Source organism: Mirounga angustirostris, unplaced genomic scaffold (genome assembly GCF_029215605.1).
Source record: "Mirounga angustirostris isolate CCGP_5_RB_7025 unplaced genomic scaffold, mMirAng1.0.hap1 SCAF_12, whole genome shotgun sequence".
Taxonomy (NCBI): domain Eukaryota; kingdom Metazoa; phylum Chordata; class Mammalia; order Carnivora; family Phocidae; genus Mirounga; species Mirounga angustirostris.
The window spans coordinates 96,212,862-96,235,971 of NW_026991720.1; the positions used below are offsets into that span (position 1 = coordinate 96,212,862).

The window sequence follows — 23,110 nt, forward strand, 5'->3', positions numbered from 1 at the left end:
CAATATATGAAACCGAGGACTTGAACAGCACTATAGACCAATTGAACAGACATATACAAAACACATCCAATAATAGCAGAACACACATTCTTTTTTTTTTTTTAAAGATTTATTTATTAGACAGCGAGAGCACACACACCAGCAGGGGGAGGGGCAGAGGGAGAAGGAGAGAATCTCAAGCAGACTCCCTGCTGAGCATGGGGCCCAAAGTGGACTTGATCCCATAACCCTGAGATCATGATACCAGCTGAAATCAAGAGTTGGACTGAGCCACCGAGGCGCCCCTGAACACACATTCTTCTCAAGCACACATAGATCATTCTCCAGAATAGACCATATGTAGGCCACAACAAGTCTTAACAAATTTAAAAAGATTGGAATCATGCTAAGTATCTTTCAGAACATAGTGGAATTAAACTAGAAATCAAATCACTAGCAGAAGAAAAACTGGAAAACCCACAAATACATGAAAATTAAACAGCATACTCTTAATCAGCCAATGGTTGAAGGAAAAAAATCACAAGGATAATTAGAAATATTTTGAGAGAGTGAGAGTGAAAATATAACATACCAAAATTTATGGGATGTAGTAAAAGCAGTGCTACGAAGGACATTTATGGCAGTAAACACATTAAACAACAAGGAAGATTTCAGGCCAACAACCTAACTTTACACCTGAAGGAACCAGAAGAAGACTGAACTAAATCAAAAGTTAGCAGAAAAAAGGAAAATAATAAAGATTAGAATAGAAATAAGTGAAATAAATAATGGAAGAATAGAAAAAATCAAGGAAACTAAAACTAACAATGGGTTTTTTAAAGATTAACAAAATTGACAAACCCTTAGCTAGATTAACTAGGAAGAAAAAAGATTCAAATAAAATCAAGTGAAGGAGACATTATAACGTGCCACAGAAACTATGAACAAATATGCTCAGCAATTGGATATTATAGACTAAATGGATAAATTCCTAAAAACATACAGAATACCAACTGAATCATAAATAAAATTCTGTACATACCTGTAACTAGTAAGGAGACTGAAACAGTAACATCCTAACTAGAAAAACCCAGGACCAGATGACTTCACTGGAGAATACTATCAAACATTTATAGAAGTAACACCAACTCTCCTCAGAAGTTCCTTAAAAAGAGGAAAGAACACTTCCAGACTTATTTTATGAGGCCAGCATTGCTCTGATACCAAAGCCAGACAAAGTTACTGCAAGAAAACTACAGAGCAATCTTCCTGATGACTACAGATGCAGAAATTCTCAGCAAAATGCTCGCAAACCAGGTTCACCTGCATATTAAAAGGATCAGCATGACCAAGTGGGATTTATTCCTGGGATGTAAGAATTGGGTCAACACATGAAAATAATGAATGTAGGGATGGCTGGGTGGCTCAGTCAGTTAAGCGTCTGCCTTCGGCTCAGGTCATGATCCCAGGGTCCTGGGATTGAGTCCCACATCGGGCTCCTTGCTCATCGGGGAGCCTGCTTCTCCCTCTGCATGCTCTGCCTGCTGTTCTCCCTGTTTGTGCTCTCTCTGTCTCTCTCTCTGACAAATTAATAAATAAAATCTTAAAAAGAAATATCTTTAAAAAAAAATAATGTAATACACCACATTAACAGAATGAAGGACAAAACTCATGTGATCATCTCAATTGATGCAGAAAAGGCATTTGACAAAATTTAACACCCTTTAATGATAAAAACACTCAACAAACTAGGAATGAAAGGAAACTACCTCATCATAATAGAGACCATATATGACAAATGGCAAAACATTGCTGAAAGATACTAAGGTGACTGCTCTTTCAATACAGACATCAGTGAAAAAGCCAGCAGAAATATGAAAAAAACAGAAACATGACACCACCAAGGAATACAATAATTTTCCAGTAACTGACCCAAAAGAAGTGGAAATCTGCAAGTTACCTGAAAAAGAATTCAAAATAATCATTTGAAGGAAGCTCAGCACGAGTCAAGAGAACATAGTAAATGAACTCAGGAAAACAGTACATGAACAAAATGAGAAGTTCAACAAAGGTAGAAATCACAAGAACGAAACAAATTCTGGAGCTTAAGAATATGTTGGATGAAATGAAAAATTCAGTAGAGGGCTTCAACAGCAAGCTCAATCAGGCAGAAGAAAGAATCTGTGAACTTGAAGACAGATCTCTTGATATTATCCAATCACGGGGGGAGAAAAAAATTAGACTGAGAAAGAGTGAAGAAAGTGAATGTGAATTATAGGACAGCATCAGTTGAAACAATGTTCATACTATGGGAGTCTGAGAAGGAGAAGGGAGAGCAAAACGGAGAGAAAACTTATTTAAAGAAATAATGGTTAAAAATTCGTAAATCTGGGGAGAGATATGGTCATCCGGGAAAAATGAAGCTCAACCGTCCCCAAAATGACTTAAACCAAAATGATCTTTACTGAGACACATTGCAGCCAAGCTCTCAAAGAAAAATTAAAAAAGAATTTCAAAAGCAGCAGGAGAAAAAAGACTCACCACATACGAGGCAATCCTGATAAGGCAGCAGATTTCCTAGCAGAAACCCAGCAGGCCTTCCAGGTGATCAAAGAAAAATACAGTCAACCAAGAGACAACTGTCAACCACGGACATTAGAAATGAAGGAAAGAGAAAGACTTTCCCAGGCAAATAAAAGCTGGGGTAATTTATCATCATAGACCTTACAAGAAATGCTAAAGGGAGTTCTTCAAGCTGAGATGAAAGGATGCTAATTAGTAGCATGAAAATATATGAAAGTATAAAATTCACTGGCAAAAGTAAATATATAGTTAAATTCAAAGTACTCTGAATTCTGCAGTAGTGAATTCTAGCAATTTGACCTCTAGCATATAGGTTAAAAAGACAAAAGCGTTACCTATCAGTGATTACTCTTAATGTAAATGACTTAAATTTTCCACTAGAAGACAGGGTGGCTCAATGAATTAAAAAAAAAAATCCAATTATATGCTGCCTACAGGAAGACTCATAGGCCCAAACTGGAGGGATGGAAAAATAAACCATGCAAATGGGCGCCTGGGTGGCTCAGATGGTTAAGCGTCTGCCTTCGGCTCAGGTCATGATCCCAGGGTCCTGGGATCAAGTCCCACATCGGGCTCCCGGCTCAGCGGGGAACCTGCTTCTCCCTCTGACCCTCTCCCCTCTCATGCTGTTTCTCTCTCGCTCGCTCTCTAAAAAAAAATAATAATAAAATCTTAAAAAAAAAAAATAAACCATGCAAATGAAAACCAAAAGAAGCTGGAGTAGCTATATTTATATCAGACAAAATAGAAAAGTGAAAAGATGTAGCAAGAGATAAAGAAGGTCATAATATAATGATAAAGGGATCAATTCATTTAAGAGATTGTAACAATTGTAAGTTTATATGCTCCCAGTATTGGAGCACCTACATATATTAGACAATTTATAGATCTGAAGACAAAAATAGATAGCAGTGCAATAGTAGGGGACTTCAATACTGTGCTTTTCAACAATGGATAAATCATCTAGATAGAAATATAATATGGAAATAATGGATTTGAACCACACTTCAGACCAAATGGACCCAATAGACATATAAAGAACATTCCAAACAACAGCAACAGGAAATACATTCTTTTCAAGAAGAATGGAACGTGGAATATAGATCATATATTAGGTCACAAACAAGTCTTAACAAATTTCATAAGATTGAAATCTTACCAAGTATTACCTTTTGTGAGCACATGATATTATATAAAAATAAATAATAGGAGGAAAGCTGGAAAATTCACAAATACGTAAACAACACACTTCTGAAAAAACAGCCAATCGAAGAAATCAAAAGGGCAATTTTAAAAATTCTTGAGATAAATGAAAATGGAAACATACCAAAAATTATCGCATCCAGCAAAAACATTTCTAAGAGGGAAGTTTAAGGTAATAAACACCTACATTAAGAAAAAAGAAAGATCTCAAACAACCTACCTTTACATTTCAAGGAAATGGAAAAGGAAGAACAAACTTAACAGAAGAAAATAATAAAGATTACAGCAGAAATAAATGAAAAAGAAACTAGAAAGATGATGGAGAAGATCAATGAAACTGAGTTTTTTTTTTTTAAAGAAAAATAAAATTGACAAACCTTTAGCTAGAAAGGTTACCAAGAAAAAAAGATGACTGGAATTAATAAAATCATAAATGAGAGAGGAGACAGTATAACTGATACCACAGAAATACAAAGAATCATAAGAGACTACTATGATCAATTACATGCCAACAAATTAGATAACTTAGAAGAAATGGATAGATTCATAGAAACATATAACTTACCAAGATTTAATCATGAAGTAATAGAAAAACTGAACAGACCAATAATGAGGAAGGAGATTAGATAAATAATAATAATAATAAATACCAACATATAAATGTCCAGGGTGAGATGGTTTCACAGGTGAATTCTACCAAACATTTAAAGAATTTTTACCAATTCTTAAACTCTTCCAGAAAATTAAAGAGGAAGGAACACTTCCTAACTCATTTTACTAGGTCAGCATTACCAAAATTCCATCATCCCAAACAAGTACATTAAGAGAAAAGAAAATTGCAGGCTAATATCCATGACAAACATAGATGCAGAAATCTTCACCAGAATACTAGTACCAAATTCAAGAACATATTAAGAGGATCATATACCATGATTTATTGGTATTCATCCCTGGGATGCAAGGATCATTCAACATATGTAAATCGTTAAATGTGGTACATCACATTAACATAAAGAAGGATAAATATATCATCATCTCAATAGGTGCAGAAAAGGTATTTGACAGAATTCAACATTCTTTTATGATAAAAATTCTGAACAAATTTAGGTTTAGAAGGAATGTTTCTCAATATAATGAAGGTGATATTGAGAAGCTGATTGATATCCTACTCAATGGTGAAACACTGAAAGCTTTTCCTCTAAGATCAGGAACAAGACAAGGATGCCCACTCTTACCACTGTGTTCTGTTTAACATAGTACTAGAAGTTGTAGACAGAGCAGTTAGGCAAGAAATACAAATAAAAGGCATCCAAATCAGAAACGAAGAAGTGAAATTATCTCTGTTTGCAGATGACATGCTCTTATATACAGAATACTTTAAAGACTCCACCAAAAAACTGTTTAGAACTAATAAATTAAGTAAAGTTACAGCATACAAAATTAGCATGCAGAAATCAGTTGTGTTTTTATACACTAAACAAATTATCTGAAAGAGAAATTAAGAGAGGAATCCCATTTATAGTACCATTAAAAACAAAATACATAGAACTAAATTTAACCAAGGAGGTGAAATGTACACTGAAAACTCTAAGACACTGATGAAAGAGACTGAAGAAGATCCAGCATGCACCCCAGTGTTTATAGCAGCATCAGCTACAATAGCCAAACTATGGAAACAGCCCAAAGGTCCTTCAACTGATGAATGGACAAAGAAAATGTGTATACATACAATGGAATATTTACTCAGCCATCAAAAAGAATGATATCTCGCGATCTGCAACAATGTGGGTGGAGCTGAAGAGTCTTATGCTAAGTGAAATAAGTCAGAGAAAAGTACCATATGATTTCACTCATATGTGGAATTTAAGAAACAAAACAAACAGTCATAAGGGGGAAAGAAGAGAAAGGCAAACCAAGAACAGACTCTTAACTATAGAGAACAAACTGATGGTAACTAGAGGGGCGGTGGGTGGATGGGTGAAATAGGTGACAGGGATTAAGGAGGGCAATTGTGTTGAGCCCCAGGTGTTGTGAGTATACCTGAAACTAATATAACACTGTATGTTAACTAACTGGAATTTAAATAAGAACTTTTTTAAAAACGAAAGAAATTCATTTAGCCTTCTGATGGGGTAAACTTGATATATTGTCACACTTAGTTTCCCAGTTAACTGGAATGCTTTGTCACATAAATACGTAGTTTAAAGTACCCTAAAACAGGCATTCAATGTTTTACTTAATGGTAGCGTTAATTGTATCTAGGTTGTAGGAGAAGAAAGTCTACTGGAAGTTTACTGTCACTTAAGAATTAGAAATCCACTTCCTGATAGGAATTTTCATCTTTAAAGAGCAAGGTTGGGTGAAGAGTCATCATCATGCACTGGAGATTATTAACCAAGGTTTGAAGAGGTGCAATGGGAAATAATGAGAGGATCCATTTTGGAGTGGAGTGTAGGGTAAGCTTTGTTTTTAGTTTGGAAAGGTTTTGGAGGTCTTGATAAGTGTCACTCCAAAATCTAACAATAGGGAATATTGAAAGATGACAGTTGAACAGGATGAAAAGCGAAGAGCTCTTTAAAAATTAATTTTAGAACTTAAAGAATTCAGTGTTTGGTAAATCAACAGTATTTGGGCGTCAACCATCTAATTCTTGGCTTTGGATACCTGGCAAATACCTCGAAACACTGGTGCATTTGATAATCTTGACCATTTGAACATTAATTCCCTGAATAGGCTTTTGCTTACAAAAGAAGTTTGTCAGGCAAAAAGTAACAGGATGTGTCCTATTTTATAAGGTGTACAGTGCTAAGGGAAATATCCATAGGTGAGAAAGGACTGCAGTTGAAAAAATTTTCTCATTTAGTTCTAAGTTAGGTAAAATGGTCATAACGGAACTACCAGGGGCACTGATGAGGTCTGTAAAACTAATAAAAGATTTTGTCCACAAAAAAAAAAAAAGAAAAATTGAAGAAGACGCAAATAAATGGAAAGATGCCTCATGTTCTTGTATTGGAAGGATAGATACTGTTAAAAAGTCCATACTTTCTAAAGCAATCTACAGATTCAGTGCAATCCCTAGCAAAATTCCAGGGGCATTTTTTACAGAAATAGAGAAACTATTCTGAAATTTGTGTGGAACCACAAGAGACCCCAAATACCAAAAGCAATCTTGAGAATGAAGAATAAATCTGGAGGGGCACCTGGGTGGCTCAGTCAGTTAAACATCCAACTCTTGATTTTGGCCCAGGTCATGATCTCAGGGTTGTGAGACTTAGCCCTGTGTCAGGCTCCAGGCTGAGCGTGAAGCCTGCTTAAGATTCTCTCTCTCCCCCTCTCCCTGTCCCCCCTACTGGCTCGCTTTCTCTCTTAAATAAAAAAAAAAAAAATCACACTTTGTTATTACAGCCTCTGATACAAAGCTATAGGAATCAAGGGGCACCTGGGTGGCTCAGTCAGTTAAACATCTGCCTTCAGCTCAGGTCATGATCTCAAGATCCTGGGATCAAGCTCTGCATTGGGCTCCCTGCTCATCGGGGAGCCTGCTTCTCCTTCTGCCCCTCCCCCCACTCATGCATGTGCGTTTGCTGGCTCACTCTCTCTCAAATAAATAATCTTTAAAAAAGAAAAAAAAACTATAGTAATCAAAACAGTATGGTACTGGCATAAAATCGACACACAGACCAGTGGAACAGAATAGAGAGCTCAGACATAAACCCATGTTTATGTGGTCAACTAATTTTTGACAAGGACTCCACAAACATGCAATGGAAAAAGGGTAGTCTCTTTAATCAGTGCTTTTAGGAAAACTGGATATATACATGCAAAGGAATGAAACTGGACTCCTGTCTTACACCAGTCACAAAAAAGTATCTTGACATGTATCAAAGACAAAATCATAAAAAAAGAGACTTACCTGAAACTGTAAAACTCCTAAAAGAAAACAGGAAAATCCTTGACTTTGGTCTTAGCACTGTTGTCTTGGAAAAGACACCAACTGCACAGGCAACAAAAGCTAAAATAAACATAGATCTACATCAAACTAAAGAGCTTCTGCACAGTAAAGAAAACAATCAGTAAATTGAAATGTCAACCTATAGAATGGGAAAAATATTTGCAAACTGTGTGTATGTATACAGAAAATGTAATTGATATATTACATATGTAATAATATAGATATAAAATATGTTATATATAACCATATACAGTATGTAATATGTATTATGCATTAATATCGCATATATGTCATATATTACATGTATCATGTAGCTATATATCTGTACATATTATATATATGTTATTACATATATATCAATCACATTTTCTTTACCCACTCACCCACTGAAGAACATTCAGGTTGTTTCCCTGTATTGGCTATTGTGAATAATGCTGCAATGAGTTTTATAATATATATATTATTCGGTCATAAAAAAGAAGGAAATCCTGCAATTTGCAACAGCATGATGAACCTAGAACCACAGTATTCTAAGTGAAACAACCCGAGAAAAAATACTGTATGGTTTTACTTACATTCAGAATCTTTTAAAAAAGGGGGGAAAAGCCAGTATCATAGAAACAGAGATTAGAATGATAGTTGCCGGATGCCTGGTTGGTTCAGTCGGTTAAGCGTCTGCCTTCGGCTCAGGTCATGATCTTGGGGTCCTGGGATCGAGCCCCGCATCGGACTCCTTGCTCAGCAGAGAGTCTGCTTCTACCTCTCCCTCTGCCCCTCCCCCCACTTGTGTTCCTGCTCTCTCTCTTTCTTGCTCACTTTCTTGCTCACTCTCAAATAAAATCTTTAAAAAAAAAGGTAAAGTTCTGAAAATATGTGTGGCATGTAACTACAATTAATATGTTTGCAAATTGCTGAAAGTAGACCTTAAAACATTCTCATCACAAACACACAGAGTTAACTGCAATGTGATGGATGTATTAAATACCTTTCTCTTGGTAATCATCCCACAATGTATATGTTTATCAAATCAACACTTTAAACATATATAATTATGTGTGACTGTTACTCCTCAATTTAAAAATGAAAAAAAATTGAGGAAATTAACATTGGTACATACTATCATCTAAGCCTCAGATTAGAGATTCAGACCCCATTCAAATTGTCCTAGTTTTCCTAGTTTTCCTAATAACATTTTTTATACCAAACTGATTTCATTTAAAACCACATATTGTCTTCACTTGACACATCACATTGTCTCTGCTCTGGACAGTTCCTTATTCTCCTTGGTAGTTAGGAAGGTTACAGGCCAGTTATTTTGTAGAATGTTCTAAATTTGGGTTTGTCTGATGTGTCTTGATAATTACATTCAGGGTATGCATCTTTCATAGAAATACTATAGAACTAATGCTGTGTTCCTTTTTTTTTTGTTAGTCACCATACAGTACATCATTAGTTTTTGATGTAGTGTTCCATGATTCATTGTTTTCATATAACACCCAGTGCTCATTGTAATACATGCCCTCCTTAATACCCATCACGGGGCTCACCCATCCCCCCCACCCCTCTCCCCTCTAAAACCTCGCTTTGTTTCCTGGAGTCCATAGTCTCTAATGGTTCATCTTCCCCTCTGATTTCCACCCCCCTTCATTTCCCCTTCCTTCTCCTTCCTTCTCCTAATGCCCTCCATGCTATTCCTTATGTTCCACATATAAGTGAAACCATATGATAATTGACTTTCTCTGCTTGACTTATTTCACTTAGCATAATCCCCTCTAGTTCCATCCATGTTGATGCAAATCCTTTCTGATGGCTGAGTAATATTCCATTGTATATATGGACCACATCTTCTTTATCCATTCATCTGTTGAAGGGCATCTCAGCTCCTTCCACAGTTTGGCTATTGTGGACATTGCTGCTATGAACATTGGGGTGCATTTGCCCCTTCTTTTCACTACATCTGTATCTTTGGGGTAAATACCCAGTAGTGCAATTGCTGGGTCGTAGGGTAGCTCTATGTTCAACTTTTTGAGGAACCTCCATACTATTGTCCAGCATGGCTGTACCAGCTTGCATTCCCACCAACAGTGTAAGAGGGTCCCCCTGTCTCCACATCCTCTCCAACATTTGTTTTCTGCCTTGTTAATTTTTGCCATTCTAACTGGTGTAAGGTGGTATCTCAGTGTGGTTTTGATTTGAATTTCTGTAATGGCTGATGATTTCAAACATTTTTTCATGTGTCTGTTAGCCATTTGTATGTCTTCTTTGGAGAAGTGCCTGTTCATGTCTTCTGCCCATTTTTTGACTTGATTATTTGTTTTTTGGGTGTTGAGTTTGAGAAGTTCTTTATAGATCTTGGATACCAGCTCTTTATCTGTAGTGTCATTTGCAAATATCTTCTCCCATTCTGTGGGTTGCCTCTTTGTTTTGTTGACTGTTTCCATTGCTGTGCAGAACCTTTTTACCTTGATGAAATCCCAAAAGTTCATTTTTACTTTTGTTTCCCTTGCCTTTGGAGATCTTTCTTGAAAGAAGTTGCTGTGGCTGATGTCAAAGAGGTTACTGCCTATTTTGATGGATTCCTGTCTTACATTTAGGTCTTTCATCCATTTAGAGTTTATCTTTGTGTATGGTGTAAGAGAATGGTCGAATTTCATTCTTCTGTATATAGCTGTCCAATTTTCCCAGCACCATTTATTGAAGAGACTTTCTTTTTTCCATTGGATATTTTTTCCTGCTTTGTCAAAGATTAGTTGACCATAGCATTGAGAGTCCATATCTGGGTTCTGTTCCATTGATCTATGTGTCTGTTTTTGTTCCAATACCATGCTGTCTTGGTGATCACAGCTTTGTAATATAGCTTGAAATCAGGAAACGTGATACCCACAGCTTTGGTTTTCTTTTTCAACATTTCCTTGGCGATACAAGGTCTTTTATGGTTCCACACAAATTTTAGGATTGTTTTTTCCAGCTCTTTGGAAAATGCCATTGGTATTTTGATCGGGATGGCGTTGAAAGTGTAGATTGCTCTGGACAGCATAGACATTTTAACAATGTTTATTCTTCCAATCCATGAGCATGGAATGTTTTTGCATCTTTTTGTGTCTTCTTCAATTTCTTTCATAAGTGTTCTGTAGTTTCTGGAGTATAGATCTTTTACCTCTTTGGTTAGGTTTATTCCGAGGTATCTTACAGGTTTTGGTGCTATTGTAAATGGAATCAATTCCCTAATTTCTCTTTCTACAGTTACATTGTTAGTGTATAGAAAAGCAGCTGATTTCTGTGCATTGATTTTGTATCCTGCCACATTTACTGAATTGCTGTATGAGTTCTAGTAATTTGGGGGTGGAGTCTTTTGGGTTTTCCACATAAAGTATCATGTCATCTGCGAAGAGAGAGAGTTGACTTCTTCTTTGCCAATTTGAATACGTTTTATTTCTTTTTGTGTCTGATTGCTGATGCTAAGACTTCTATTACTATGTTGAAAAATAGTGGTGAGAGTGGGCATCCCTGCCGTGTTCCTGCTCTTAAGGGAAAGGCTCTCAGCTTTTCCCCATTGAGAATGATATTCGCTGTGGGCTTTTCATAGATGGTTTTTATGAACTTGTGGAATGTTCCCTCTATCCCTACACTCTGAAGAGTTTTAATCAGGAAAGGATGCCATATTTTGTCAAATGATTATTCTGCACCAATTGAGAGGATCATATGGTTTTTGTCTCTTCTTTTATTAATGTGTTCTATCACACTGATTGATTTGCAAATGTTGAACCACCCTTGCATCCCAGGAATAAATCCCACCTGGTCATGATGGATAATCCTTTTAATGTACTGTTGGATCCTATTGGCTATGATCTTGTTGAGAATTTTGGCATCCATATTCATCAGGGATATTGGCCTGTAATTCTCCTTTTTGATGGGATCTTTGCCTGGTTTTGGGATCAAGGTAATACTGGCCTCATAGAATGAGTTTGGAAGTTTTCCTTCTGTTTCTATTTTTTGAAACAGCTTCAGAAGAATAGGTACTATTTCTTCTTTAAAAGTTTGGTAGAATTCCCCTGGGAAGCTATCTGGCCCTGGACTCTTGTTTTTTGGGAGGTTTTTGATCAGTGCTTTAATTTTGTTACTGGTTATTGGTCTATTCAGATTGTCAATTTTTTCCTGTTTCAGTCTTGGTAGTTTGTAAGTTTCCAGGAAGGCATCCATTTCTTCCAGGTTGCTTAATTTGTTGCTGATAATAATTTCTAATAATTGTTTCTATTTCCTTGGTGTTAGTCGTGATCTCTCCCCTTTCATTCATGATTTTATTGATTTGGGTCCTTTCTCTTTTCTTATGGATAAGTCTGGCCAGTGGTTTATCAATCTTATTAATTCTTTCAAAGAACCAGCTTCTAGTTTCGTTGATCTACTGTACTGTATTTCTGGTTTCTAATTCATTGATCTCTGCTCTAATCTTTATTATTTCTCTTCTCCTGCATGGTTTAGGTTTTATTTGTTGTTCTTTCTCCTGTTCCTTTAGGTATTAGGTTAGCTTGTGTATTCAGGATTTTTCTACTTTTTTGAGTGAGGCTTGGATGGTTATGTATTTCCCCCTTAGGACCGCCTTTGCAGTATCCCATAGGTTTTGGACTGATGTGTTTTCATTCTCATTGATATCCCTGAGTTCTTTAAGTTCTTTAATTTCCTGGTTGACCCAAACATTCTTTAGCAGGATGGTCTTTAGCTTCCAAGTGTTTGAATTCCTTTCAAATTTTCTCCTGTGATTGAGTTCCACTTTCAAAGCATTGTGGTCTGAAAATAGGCCGGGAATAATCTCAATCTTTTGGTATTGGTTGAGACCTGATTTGTGACCCAATATGTGGTCTATTCTGGAGAAAGTTCCATGTGCGTTCGAGAAGAATGAGTATTCTGTTGTTTTAGGGTGGAATGTTCTGTATATATCTATGAAGTCTATCTGGTCCAGTGTGTCATTCAAAGCTCGTTTCTCTGTTGATCTTCTGCTTAGATGATCTGTCTGTTGCTGAAAATGGAGTATTGAGGTCTCCTTCAATTAACATATTGTTATCAATATGTTTCTTTATTTTGGTTAACAGTTGGCTTATGTAGATGGCTGCTCCCATGTTGGGGGTGTAGATATTTACAATTGTTAGATCTTCTTGTTGGCTAGACCCTTTAAGAATGATATAGCGTCCGGGCGCGTAGGTGGCTCAGTCGTTAAGCATCTGCCTTCGGCTCAGGTCATGATCCCAGGATCCTGGGATTGAGTCCCACATCGGGCTCCCTGCTCTGCAGGAAGCCTGCTTCTCCCTCTCCCACTCCCCCTGCTTGTGTTCCTGCTCTCACTATGTCTCTCTCTGTCAAATAAATAAATAAAATCTTAAAAAAAAAAAAAAAAGAATGATATAGCGTCCTTCTGTATCTCTTACTACAGTCTTTAGCTTAAAATCTAATTTGTCTGATATAAGAATTGCTACCCCAGCTTTCTTTCTTTCTTTTTTTTTTTTGTTTTGGATCGTTTTTTTTTCTTTTTTAAAAATGTTTTATTTATTTATTCATGAGAGTCAGAGAGAGAGAGAGAGAGAGAGAGAGAGGCAGAGGCAGAGGGAGAAGCAGGCTGCCCGCCTAGCAGGGAGCCCGAGGCAGGACTTGATCCCAGGACTCTGGGATCATGACCTGGGCTGAAGGCAGACACTTAACCATCTGAGCCACCCAGGTGCCCCTTCTTTTTTTAATTTTTTTTAATTAACATATAATGTATTATTTGTTTCAGAGGTACAGGTCTGTGATTCAACAGTCTTACACAATTCACAGTGCTCACCATAGCACATACCCTCCCCAATGTCTATCATCCAGCCACCCCATCCCTCTCACCCCCACCACTCCAGCAACCCCCATTTTGTTTCCTAAGATTAAGAATTCCTCATATCAGTGAGATCATATGATACTTGTCTTTTTCTGATTGACTTATTTCACTTAGCATAATACCCTCTAGTTCCATCCACGTCTTTGCAAATGGCAAGATTTCATTTCTTTGATGGCTGCATAATATTGTATATAAATACCACATCTTCTTTATCCATTCATCTGTTGATGGACATCTAGGCTCTTTCCATAGTTTGGCTATTGTGGACATTGCTGCTCTAAACATTGGGGTGTATGTGCCCCTTTGGGTCATTACATTTGTATCTTTGGGGTACCCCAGCTTTCTTTTGAGGTCCGGTGGCATGAAAAATAGTTCTCCATCCCCTCACTTTCAGTCTGGATGTATCTTTAGGTTCAAAATGAGTCTCTTTTAGCTAGCATGTGGATGGGTCCTGTCTTTGTATCCAATCTGCAACCCTTGCCATTTCATGGGAGCATTTAGGCCATTCACGTTGAGAGTGATTATTGAAATATACAATTTTATTGCCATCATGTTGCCTGTGAAGTCCTTGTTTCTATAGATTGTCTCTGTAAATTTCTGGTCTATATTACTTTTGTGGTCTGTCTTCTTTTATAGAACCCCCCCCCTTAATATTTCTTGCAGGGCCAGCTTGGTGGTCACATATTCCTTCAGTTTCTGCTGGTCTTGAAAGCTCGTTGTCTCTCCATTCTAAATGACAGCCTTGCTGGATAAAGTATTCTGCATGTTCTTCTCATTTAGTACCCTGAATATGTCTTGCCAGCCCTTTCTGGCTTGCCAGGTCTCTGTAGACAAGTCTGATGTTATTCTGATGGTCCTCCCTCTGTACGTAAGAAATCTCTTCCCCCTAGCCGCTTTCAGGATTGTTTCCTTGGATTTAAGATTTGATAGTTTCACTATTATATGCTGAGGCATTGATTTGTTCTCTTTGATCTTGGGATGGATCCTCTCTGCCTTTTGGACACAAATGCTTGTTTCCTTCCCCAGATTAGGGAAGTTCTCAGCTACGATTTGCTCAAGTATATCTTCTAGACCTCTCTGTCTCTCCACCCCCTCAGGGATCCCAATATTCTGACATTGGAACGTTTCATGGCATCATTAATCTCTCTCAGTCTGATCTCTTGGGCTTTAATCTGTTTTTCACAGATCTCCTCAGTTTCCTTCTTTTCTATCATCTTATCTTCTAGCTCACTAATTCATTTTTCTGCCTCATTTACCCTGGCAGTCAGAGTATCCAGTTTAGACTGCATTTCATTCATAGCATTTTTAAGTTCGGCCTGATTAGATCTCATTTCTGCCCTTAGAGATTCTATACTGTCGTTAATATTTTTCTCAAACCTAGATATTGACTTCATAATTTCTACTCTGAAGTCTGTCTCTGACATCTTGCTTATATCCTTATCCATTAGGTTTGTGGCAGAGGCCACAGTCTCTGATTCTTTCTTTGTTGGGGGTTTCTCCTCTTAGTCATTCTGTTGAGGCGTGGTTGAGGGAATGTACAGAGTCTAAAGTATTAACCAGGACCCAAGCAAGACATACCTGTTTTGTAGGGACCTTAGGGCTGTCTGCCTCTTGTTCTTCCAGCCTGTCTTCTGGGGGAGGGGCCTGCCGTGATGTTACTCAGGCAACTCTGCTTGGGCAGAGTTGTCCTGCCCCCTGTCAGGAGGGGGTGGGCTCAGTTAAAACTGGTTTTTTGGACTTTTCTTCTCTTGCGGCTTTTCCTGGCGGCTTTCCATGTCTCCTCCGTCTCTTCCGAGAGTCAGAGCAGAATTAACCTGCATCCAAACCTCTGTCTCAGAACAGAGAAATTGCAGTGTGCTCTTCCACTCAGCTCTCCAGGACTGAAAGTCTCTGTTTCTGTCTGCACTGCTAAAAACCTTAGCCTCCCCTGTTGTGTGCCCCACGGCAGTACCCCCATAGGTTGATCCCAGGGCCGGGCACGTCTCTGCCCTTTGTGCTTCTAAAACCATGAGCCGCCCCTGGTTCGTACGTGTGCACCTGCAGCTCCTGGATCCTGTCTGAGGGCTGGACTAAAGTCCTTTCCCTGCTGCTACCTGTCTGTGAGTCTGTGCCCGGTCCCCAGTGCAGGATGCTTTTGCATTCCTGTGTTATCTCACCTTCCCAGCGCCAGCTTATGGCAGCTGCCTCCCCTTTCTGTTTATCTTCTGATATCTGCCCGCAGAATCACAGCTCTGCGCTTCATACCTGGGGACAGGTCATGTTTTTCTGCTTGTAGAGATCCCGATGTATATTCTTACATCTCAGGCTGATTTTGTGGCTGTTCAGAATGGTTTGGTAGATATCCAGCTAAATTCAGGGGACCGGTTGGAATAGGGTCCCTTACTCCTCCGCCGTCTTTCTAATGCTGTGTTCTTCTAAGTGAAAGAAGTGGCATCCAATTCAATTTGTCCATTAATAATTATGTCATTGGATTAAGGTGGTGTCTGCCAGGTTTCTACACGGAAAGTTACTTTTCACCACTTTGTATTAATGATTATTTTGTGGGGAGGTAGTTTGAAACTTGATAAATATCCATTATTTATCACACTTTCTGATTATTCATTTATGAATTTATATTAATATGGATTGATTCATAGCTTCTTTTTTAATTAAATGTATTATAATCTATTTATTTTGATATTAAAATTGTTTCATATTTGATTAGTGGGGACCTTTTTATTGCTAGCTCTTGTGTCATTTAATCATATTTCCATTATTCTTTGAGCAGTTCCTTGCTTTCCAGCATAAACTGGTTTGTGTTCATTGTGTGCTTTCTTTGCCTCAGCTGTGCACTTTAGCCATTTCTCCAAGGAGCTAAGGTTCATTTAGTGGTGAATGTTTTTTTTTTTATTTTTTAATTGAGGTATAATTGACACATAACATTATATTAGTTTCAGGTATACAGTGTAATGATCCCATATTTATATATATTGTAAAATGATCATCACAATAAGTTAATACCTATCACCACAGTTTTTTTTCTTGTGATGAGAACTTTTAAGATCTCTTAGCATCTTGCAAGTATATAGTACAATACTAACTATTGTTACTATGCTGTACATTATATTTCCATGACATTATCATTCCAGTTATAATTGGAAGTTTGGACCTTTTGACTACCTTCACCTATTTTGCCCGCCCCGTACCCCCTACCTCTTACAGCCACCAGCCTGTTCTCTGCATCTGCTCAGTTTGTATCTGTCAGTTTGCTGGGGTTTTTTGTTTTTGTTTGTTTGTTTTTTAGATTCCACATATAAGTGAGATCATGTGCTGTCTGTCTTTCTCTGACTTATTTCAGTTAGCATAACGCCCTCAAGGTCCACCTATTTTGTTGCAAATGGTAAGATTACCTTCTTTTTTATGGCTGAATAATATCCCATTGTATATTTATGTCACATTTTCTCTATCCATTCATTCATCAGTTGACACTTAGGTTGTTTCCATGTCTTAGTAAATAATACTACAGTGAACATGACGGTGCAGATATCTTTTTGAATTAGTGTTTTCATTTCCTTTGGATAAATGCCCAGTAGTGGAATTGCTGGATCGTATGGTAGTTTTAGTTTTAATTTTTGGAGGAACCTCCATATTGTTTTCTATGGTGGCTGCATCAGTTTAGGTTCCCAGCATCAGTGCAATAAATTCTATTTTGATATCAAGGTTTGTACTCTAGGTGTGATCAATAAAGAGATCTAGGAATATGTGTATTGGAATCTGTGTGTGTGTATGTATGTATGTATGCTGTAGTTACCACATGTGTTTATCACAATAGATCATTGAGTGAATGATAGAAAAATAAGTAAAGGTTCAGGTGAAAGGTAAAGTTTTTATTTATTTATTTGTTTGTTTGTTATTTAAATTCAATTAGCCAACATATAGTACATCAGTAGTTTCAGATGTAGAATTCAGTAATTCATCAGTTGCATATAACACCCAGTGCTCATCACATCACGTGCCCTCCTTAATGCCGGTCACCCAGTTACCCCACCCCCCACCCACCTCCCCTCCAACAACCTTCAGTTTGTTTCCCAGAGTTAAGAGTCTCTCATGGTTTGTCTCCCTCTCTGATTTCTTCCCATTCAGTTTTCCCTCCCTTCCCCTATGGTCCTCTGTGCTGTTTCTTACATTCCACATATGAGTGAAACCATATGATAATTGTCTTTCTCTGATGGGCTTATTTCACTCAGCATAATACCCTCTAGTTCTATCCATGTCGATGTAAATGGTAAGATTTCATCCTTTTTGATGGCTGAGTAATATTTCATTGTGTGTGTATATGTGTGTGTGTACCACATCTTTGATAAAGTCTTTTTTTTAAGATTTTAATTAATTTGTTTAGAGAGCGAGAACGTGAGCGGGGGGGAAGGGCAGCGAAGGGGGGAGAGAGAATCTCAAGCAGACTCTGCGCTGAGCATGGAGCCCAATGTGGGGCTCAATCCCACAACACTGAGATCATGACCTGAGCTGAAATCAAGAGTCAGACACTCAACCAACTGAGCTACTCAGGCGATCCGAAAGGTAAAAAAATTCTTTAATGACCAAGGATATAGAAATACAGAAATGGAAATATAAAACTAGTTCTGGAGAGAATATAACATGGTCCAACTTCCCAGATGCCCAAGTCCCCTCATAGGCATGTAAATATGGATAAAACCACCACAGGGGAGAAGCTTCTGCTTATTGTAGGAAGCTTTCTTTGCCATATTCAGGGGCTAGGTAGTGGGCGGAAGAAATCTCACTCTCCCACACACCTAACTCTGTAGAGATTCAGGCCATGTGCCTGCTTACTCATAAGGTGCAAGAACAAGCCCACCCCATTCTGCAGTTTTCTGTGAAGCTGGGATAAGCAATGGCCAATATCCCAGAGCCCCTCCCAGTGTCCCAGATTTCCCTCTGTGTTTATGTGAAAATACAGATCTTAAACACACTTTATACTTAATCACAAAATAGTTCTTAAATAGATATTTTCTCCAGAGAGGGTATCGGCATGGCCAACAGGCATGTGAAAAGATGCTCAATGTCACTCATCATCAGGAAAATGCAAATAAAACCACAATGAGTTATCACCTCACACCTGTTAAAATGGCACGAAAAAAAGAGACAACAGGTGCTGGTAAAAGGTGAAAAGGATAGTCCACATACATTGTTAGTGGGAAACAATATGGAGATTTCTCAAAAAATTAAAAATAGGTCTACCATACACTCCAGCAATTTCACTTCTGGGTGTTTATCCAAAGAAAATGAAAATGGGATTTTGATAAGATATATGCACTCCCACATTTATCACCACATTATTCACAATAGCAACAACCCAAATGCCCATCAACATGAATATTTTAAAAAGATGTGGTACATACATGAAGTGGAATATTCAGTTATGGGAAAGGAGGATGTCCTGCCATTTACAACAACATGGGTATATCTTGAGCAAAATATGCTAAGTAAGATAAGTCAGAGAAAGACAAGTACAATATGATTTAACTAATATGTGGAGTCTAGAAAGTCAAACCTGTAAAAAGGCCCAATGAAATTGTGATTAACAAGGGATAGGATGTGTGGGGGGGTAATATTTATAATGTTTAAGGCTACAAACTTGTAACAAGTAGTAAATAAGCCATAAAGATAGAAAAATAAATAAATAAAAATGGAAATACTAAGCAAAGCATACTTGAACAAAAGAGCTTTAATTGTGCTTTAAGTTTTTCTTGGTGGTTTTGTTTTTGTTTTGTGGACAAAACAAAAGAGGTCAGTAATATGGGGGGAATGTATATGAAAAAAATAGACATGTGAGACTAGTTGAGAATAAAGAGCTATCAAAGAGGGGGAAAATAGTTCTGGTACTTTGTGAAACTTCTAGCCTAGATAAGAAAAAACCACCAGAGCAAAACTTTTTAACAGCTTTATTTTATAATCCAAAATTTTGGTTATGAATATATTATTTATCCTCCCTTCAGCCTGGGTAATTTGAGAAAAATCACTTGGTTCTTCCAGTTCTTTGAAATAAAGAGTCTAATTTTAGCTCCTCTCCAGTCCCGACAGTTCCTAGTCTTCTCCGTGTTTCCTAGATTTTTATGCTGCACTGTCCCCTTCTGGCTAGAAGAGAACTTAACACTCGGCTCAGACACTTCCCTGATCTCATCTTGCCTTTGGGGCAGGTGGATGCCATCTGGCTTTCTTAGATTTTGATTTCTGTTGCAAGCCTGGCCCTGGCACCACCTTCAGCTGGGGTATGTTAGGGTGCAGGGGTACCGCGGGTGGTTCTGCGGTCTCTGTACCCTGTGCTGGGGGAAGACAGACCTAGAATCTGGGATGCACGTCTATACACAGCCGGTGATGACTGCCTTTTTCACTCCCATTTTTTGTCATGACAGGGAAGGTCTTGCATGAGGAGCATGTTGAACTCTTGATGGAGGAGTTTGCATTCCTGAAAAAAGAAGTGGTGGGGAAAGAACTGCTGAAAGGGTCTCTTCTCTTCACAGGTCAGTTTGAGGTGGGATCACGGCTCATGTGGAACTGGGGAGGCTGGTAGGCTAACTGGGTTCTTTCCTGGTTCTCTAGGATGTTAGTTTGGATTCATTTTCGCTAAAGACTCTCTGACTGAAGGCCAATGTAATATTATCTTCCCATGTTGCCACAAACAATAAAAATACCTATTTTCCTTCTTTCTTCAAATGAGATTTAAGTGCTTTGGTGGGCCTTAGGTAAAAAGTATGTTAGAAATCTTAAATTTACTAATGCTTCCGTCCCAACCTATTAGGTGTAGAATTTTCCTCATTAAATCTTAACAAATTGGAGATTATTTTTCCGTAGGAAGTTCAAAATGGACTGAGACAGGTTCTTGAGGAGGAGAACATTTTTATCCTCTTTGCAGAGCAAACAGAATATGCATAGCCCCTTTCTTCCTCCAATAAGTTACAAGGACATTGGCTGCAGCCAGAATATTTGACCTACTGTATATTTGATTATTTATGTTGGTCATTATTTGAGTAGCTCCATTAGCAATAGGAAATGAGCATCCTTGAGGCTCCTGCTCTTGGGGTGACCTTTGTATGGACTCCTTATCTGGCTATACCCTAGGGTATCTGGGCCACCTCTCCTGAGGGCTCTCCTTATGGAAGCAAAACCCTGACATGGCCAGGCATTGTTAAGTGGCAAAACCATTCATCTCATGAACTTCCAGAAAATAACAGTGGAACGTCATTTCGAAATCCACCTTCATCGTTTAAACTAATGATAGGGTTGTTGTGACAAATAATAACCATTAATCTATACAGGAACTGTGCTAAGTATGTGACATGCATTCGTTCATGTTAATTCATATGACAGTCCTATAAAGTGGGTATTTATACCCCCATTATACAGGAAAAAAAGGAAGATCAGAGACGTGAGTAGCTTCACAGAGTTGACAAAAACAGCCAAGTGGCCAGGCCAGGTTGGAGGTCAGGCCTCTGACTTCATGGCTCAAACATTTGATGGCTGCTGTGTCCTCTCTGAACAAGAGCAAACAGTAACCAGCTGAGAAGGAGAAACCCTTCTTTTGTGAGTTTGATACCTAGGTCCTAGCGATTCCAAACCATGTTGCCTATGAAACTTACAATTTTGTTGGCTTTTATTTATAAGTTAACCTTTTTTAAATCATAGGCATAATTATGAATTTGAAGTCAGTATCAAATTTGTAAGAAATCATTGGTTTATAAACAATGTAACAGGTATGTAATCTTTTAAATTTGGATTATGTTTAAAATTTGGGCCGGGGACAGTCAGGAGCAATATCTTAACCACACGTATTTCTCACACAAATATTCTATTGAATGTACTTTGGTGTAGGAGATTATGAAGACTGAGAAAACACTTAACACTGTATCACTTTTCTTGATATTTACATAGTTTGTAGGTATCGCTGTTTTCTTCAGAGCTATCATGGTGCCTTTACCCTATTGTCATTTATATAGATAGTTATATGGTATTTATCGGAATGTAGACTCGGGGGCTAAAATACCTTGATTCTTCTTTTACAAGACTTCTTTAAATCACTAACTGAAGAGGGTGTAGAAGTTTGTATATGTAAGTGTATATATGTTTACTATATATAAACTATACATCCATATACGAATATATCTAATATATATATATATATATATTAGAAGCCTGAAATATTTTTATTATCCTGTGGGCTAGATGGACTACTGTTTCCAATGAAATGTCTTATTTTCCTAACAAAATTGAATTAAATAAACAAGATTAAAGATGCTTTTATGAAGGTTTTCATTCAGGCACCTAAATATTCAGAGTCATCTTGCAAGGTCGCGGGGAGGCAGGGTCGTCCTGCCACGGCCACCCTGCCCATAAGCCCCCTCTGCCCTCCACCTTACTTCTCAGTTCCCATGGTATTTGTGATTCTCCACAGCTGGCCCGTTAGAAGAAGAGCGGTTTGGCTTCCCTGCGTTTAGTGGCATTTCTCGCCTGACCTGGCTGGTCTCCCTCTTTGGGGAGCTCTCTCTTGTGTCCGCCACTTTGGAAGAGCGAAAGGAAGATCAGTATATGAAAATGACTGTGTGCTTGGAGACAGAGAACAAATGGTAGGTTGCGAGAAACCAAGGAGCAGGAAACTTGAAGACATTGTCGTGTGTTCCCAAAGGAGAATCTAGACAAAGCCCAGAGGGCCTAAACCCCCCCACCCCCGACTCTGGAAGGGCTGTCTGCTTTTGTAGACAGAAGACATGCTGGGATTTCACTTATGTTGCTTCACTTCATCCTCGCAGCAGCCTTGGGAGGTAAATAAGACTAACGTGAGCCCCTTTGCCAGGAAGTAAATAGAGGCTTACCGAATTTGGGCAGGTTGTGTAAGCCACACAAGTAAGCAGTACCAGAGGTGGTAGCAGAAATCCAGTTACCTCTGTGGCCCGAATGTTTTCCAGCACTTCATTATGAAAGTTTCAGACATACAGTGGAGTTGGAAGAATTTTGCAGTGCATACCCAAACTACTACCTAGATCTTGCCGTTGACATTTTACCCTGCTTGTTTATTATCACATGTCCAATTATCTCAACCCTCAGTGTGACCAAAATTTAAAGTTTTGTTTCTCAGTTTTATATCATACTGTCATACTGTTCCCAAAATGTTCTAGTTCTTTATTTTTTATACCAAGTCTTTTAAAACAAAAGCACATTCATAGTTTTCCTTGAAAAGCACTTAGGCTCTGTAAAATATTTAAAACAGCAAGTGTTTTGTAGTGTTTCTGTATGTGTTCCCAGGTAGGTGGGTCTCTTGGTAATAAAAGAAACAGGTGGGTATTTACAAAAAGAGAAGTATTTGAGTTCCTGCATGAAGCCCGATCTATGTCCATTTGAGGAGTTTTCTCTTTGCAAGGGGAAGGCAGAAGTCACAGATGAAGGTCAAGTATGCAGAGCTTCGAAGTGCTGCATTTGGAGGAATCACACTGGTAGACCCTGGCTCTGACACCAGCATTGCAAGCGTTAGAACTGCAGCTGTGGTC

General features: G+C 38.2%; 1 protein-coding gene across 1 annotated transcript in view; it reads left to right on the forward strand.

The window, feature by feature from the left end:
- Positions 1-23,110, forward strand: part of BLVRA (biliverdin reductase A) — a 60,455-nt gene that overhangs the window by 32,386 nt on the left and 4,959 nt on the right. The window contains exons 6-7 of the mRNA XM_045864942.3: positions 19,985-20,092; positions 22,021-22,192. Coding sequence (XP_045720898.2) covers positions 19,985-20,092; positions 22,021-22,192 — 280 coding nt within the window. The remainder of the gene's footprint in view (positions 1-19,984; positions 20,093-22,020; positions 22,193-23,110) is intronic.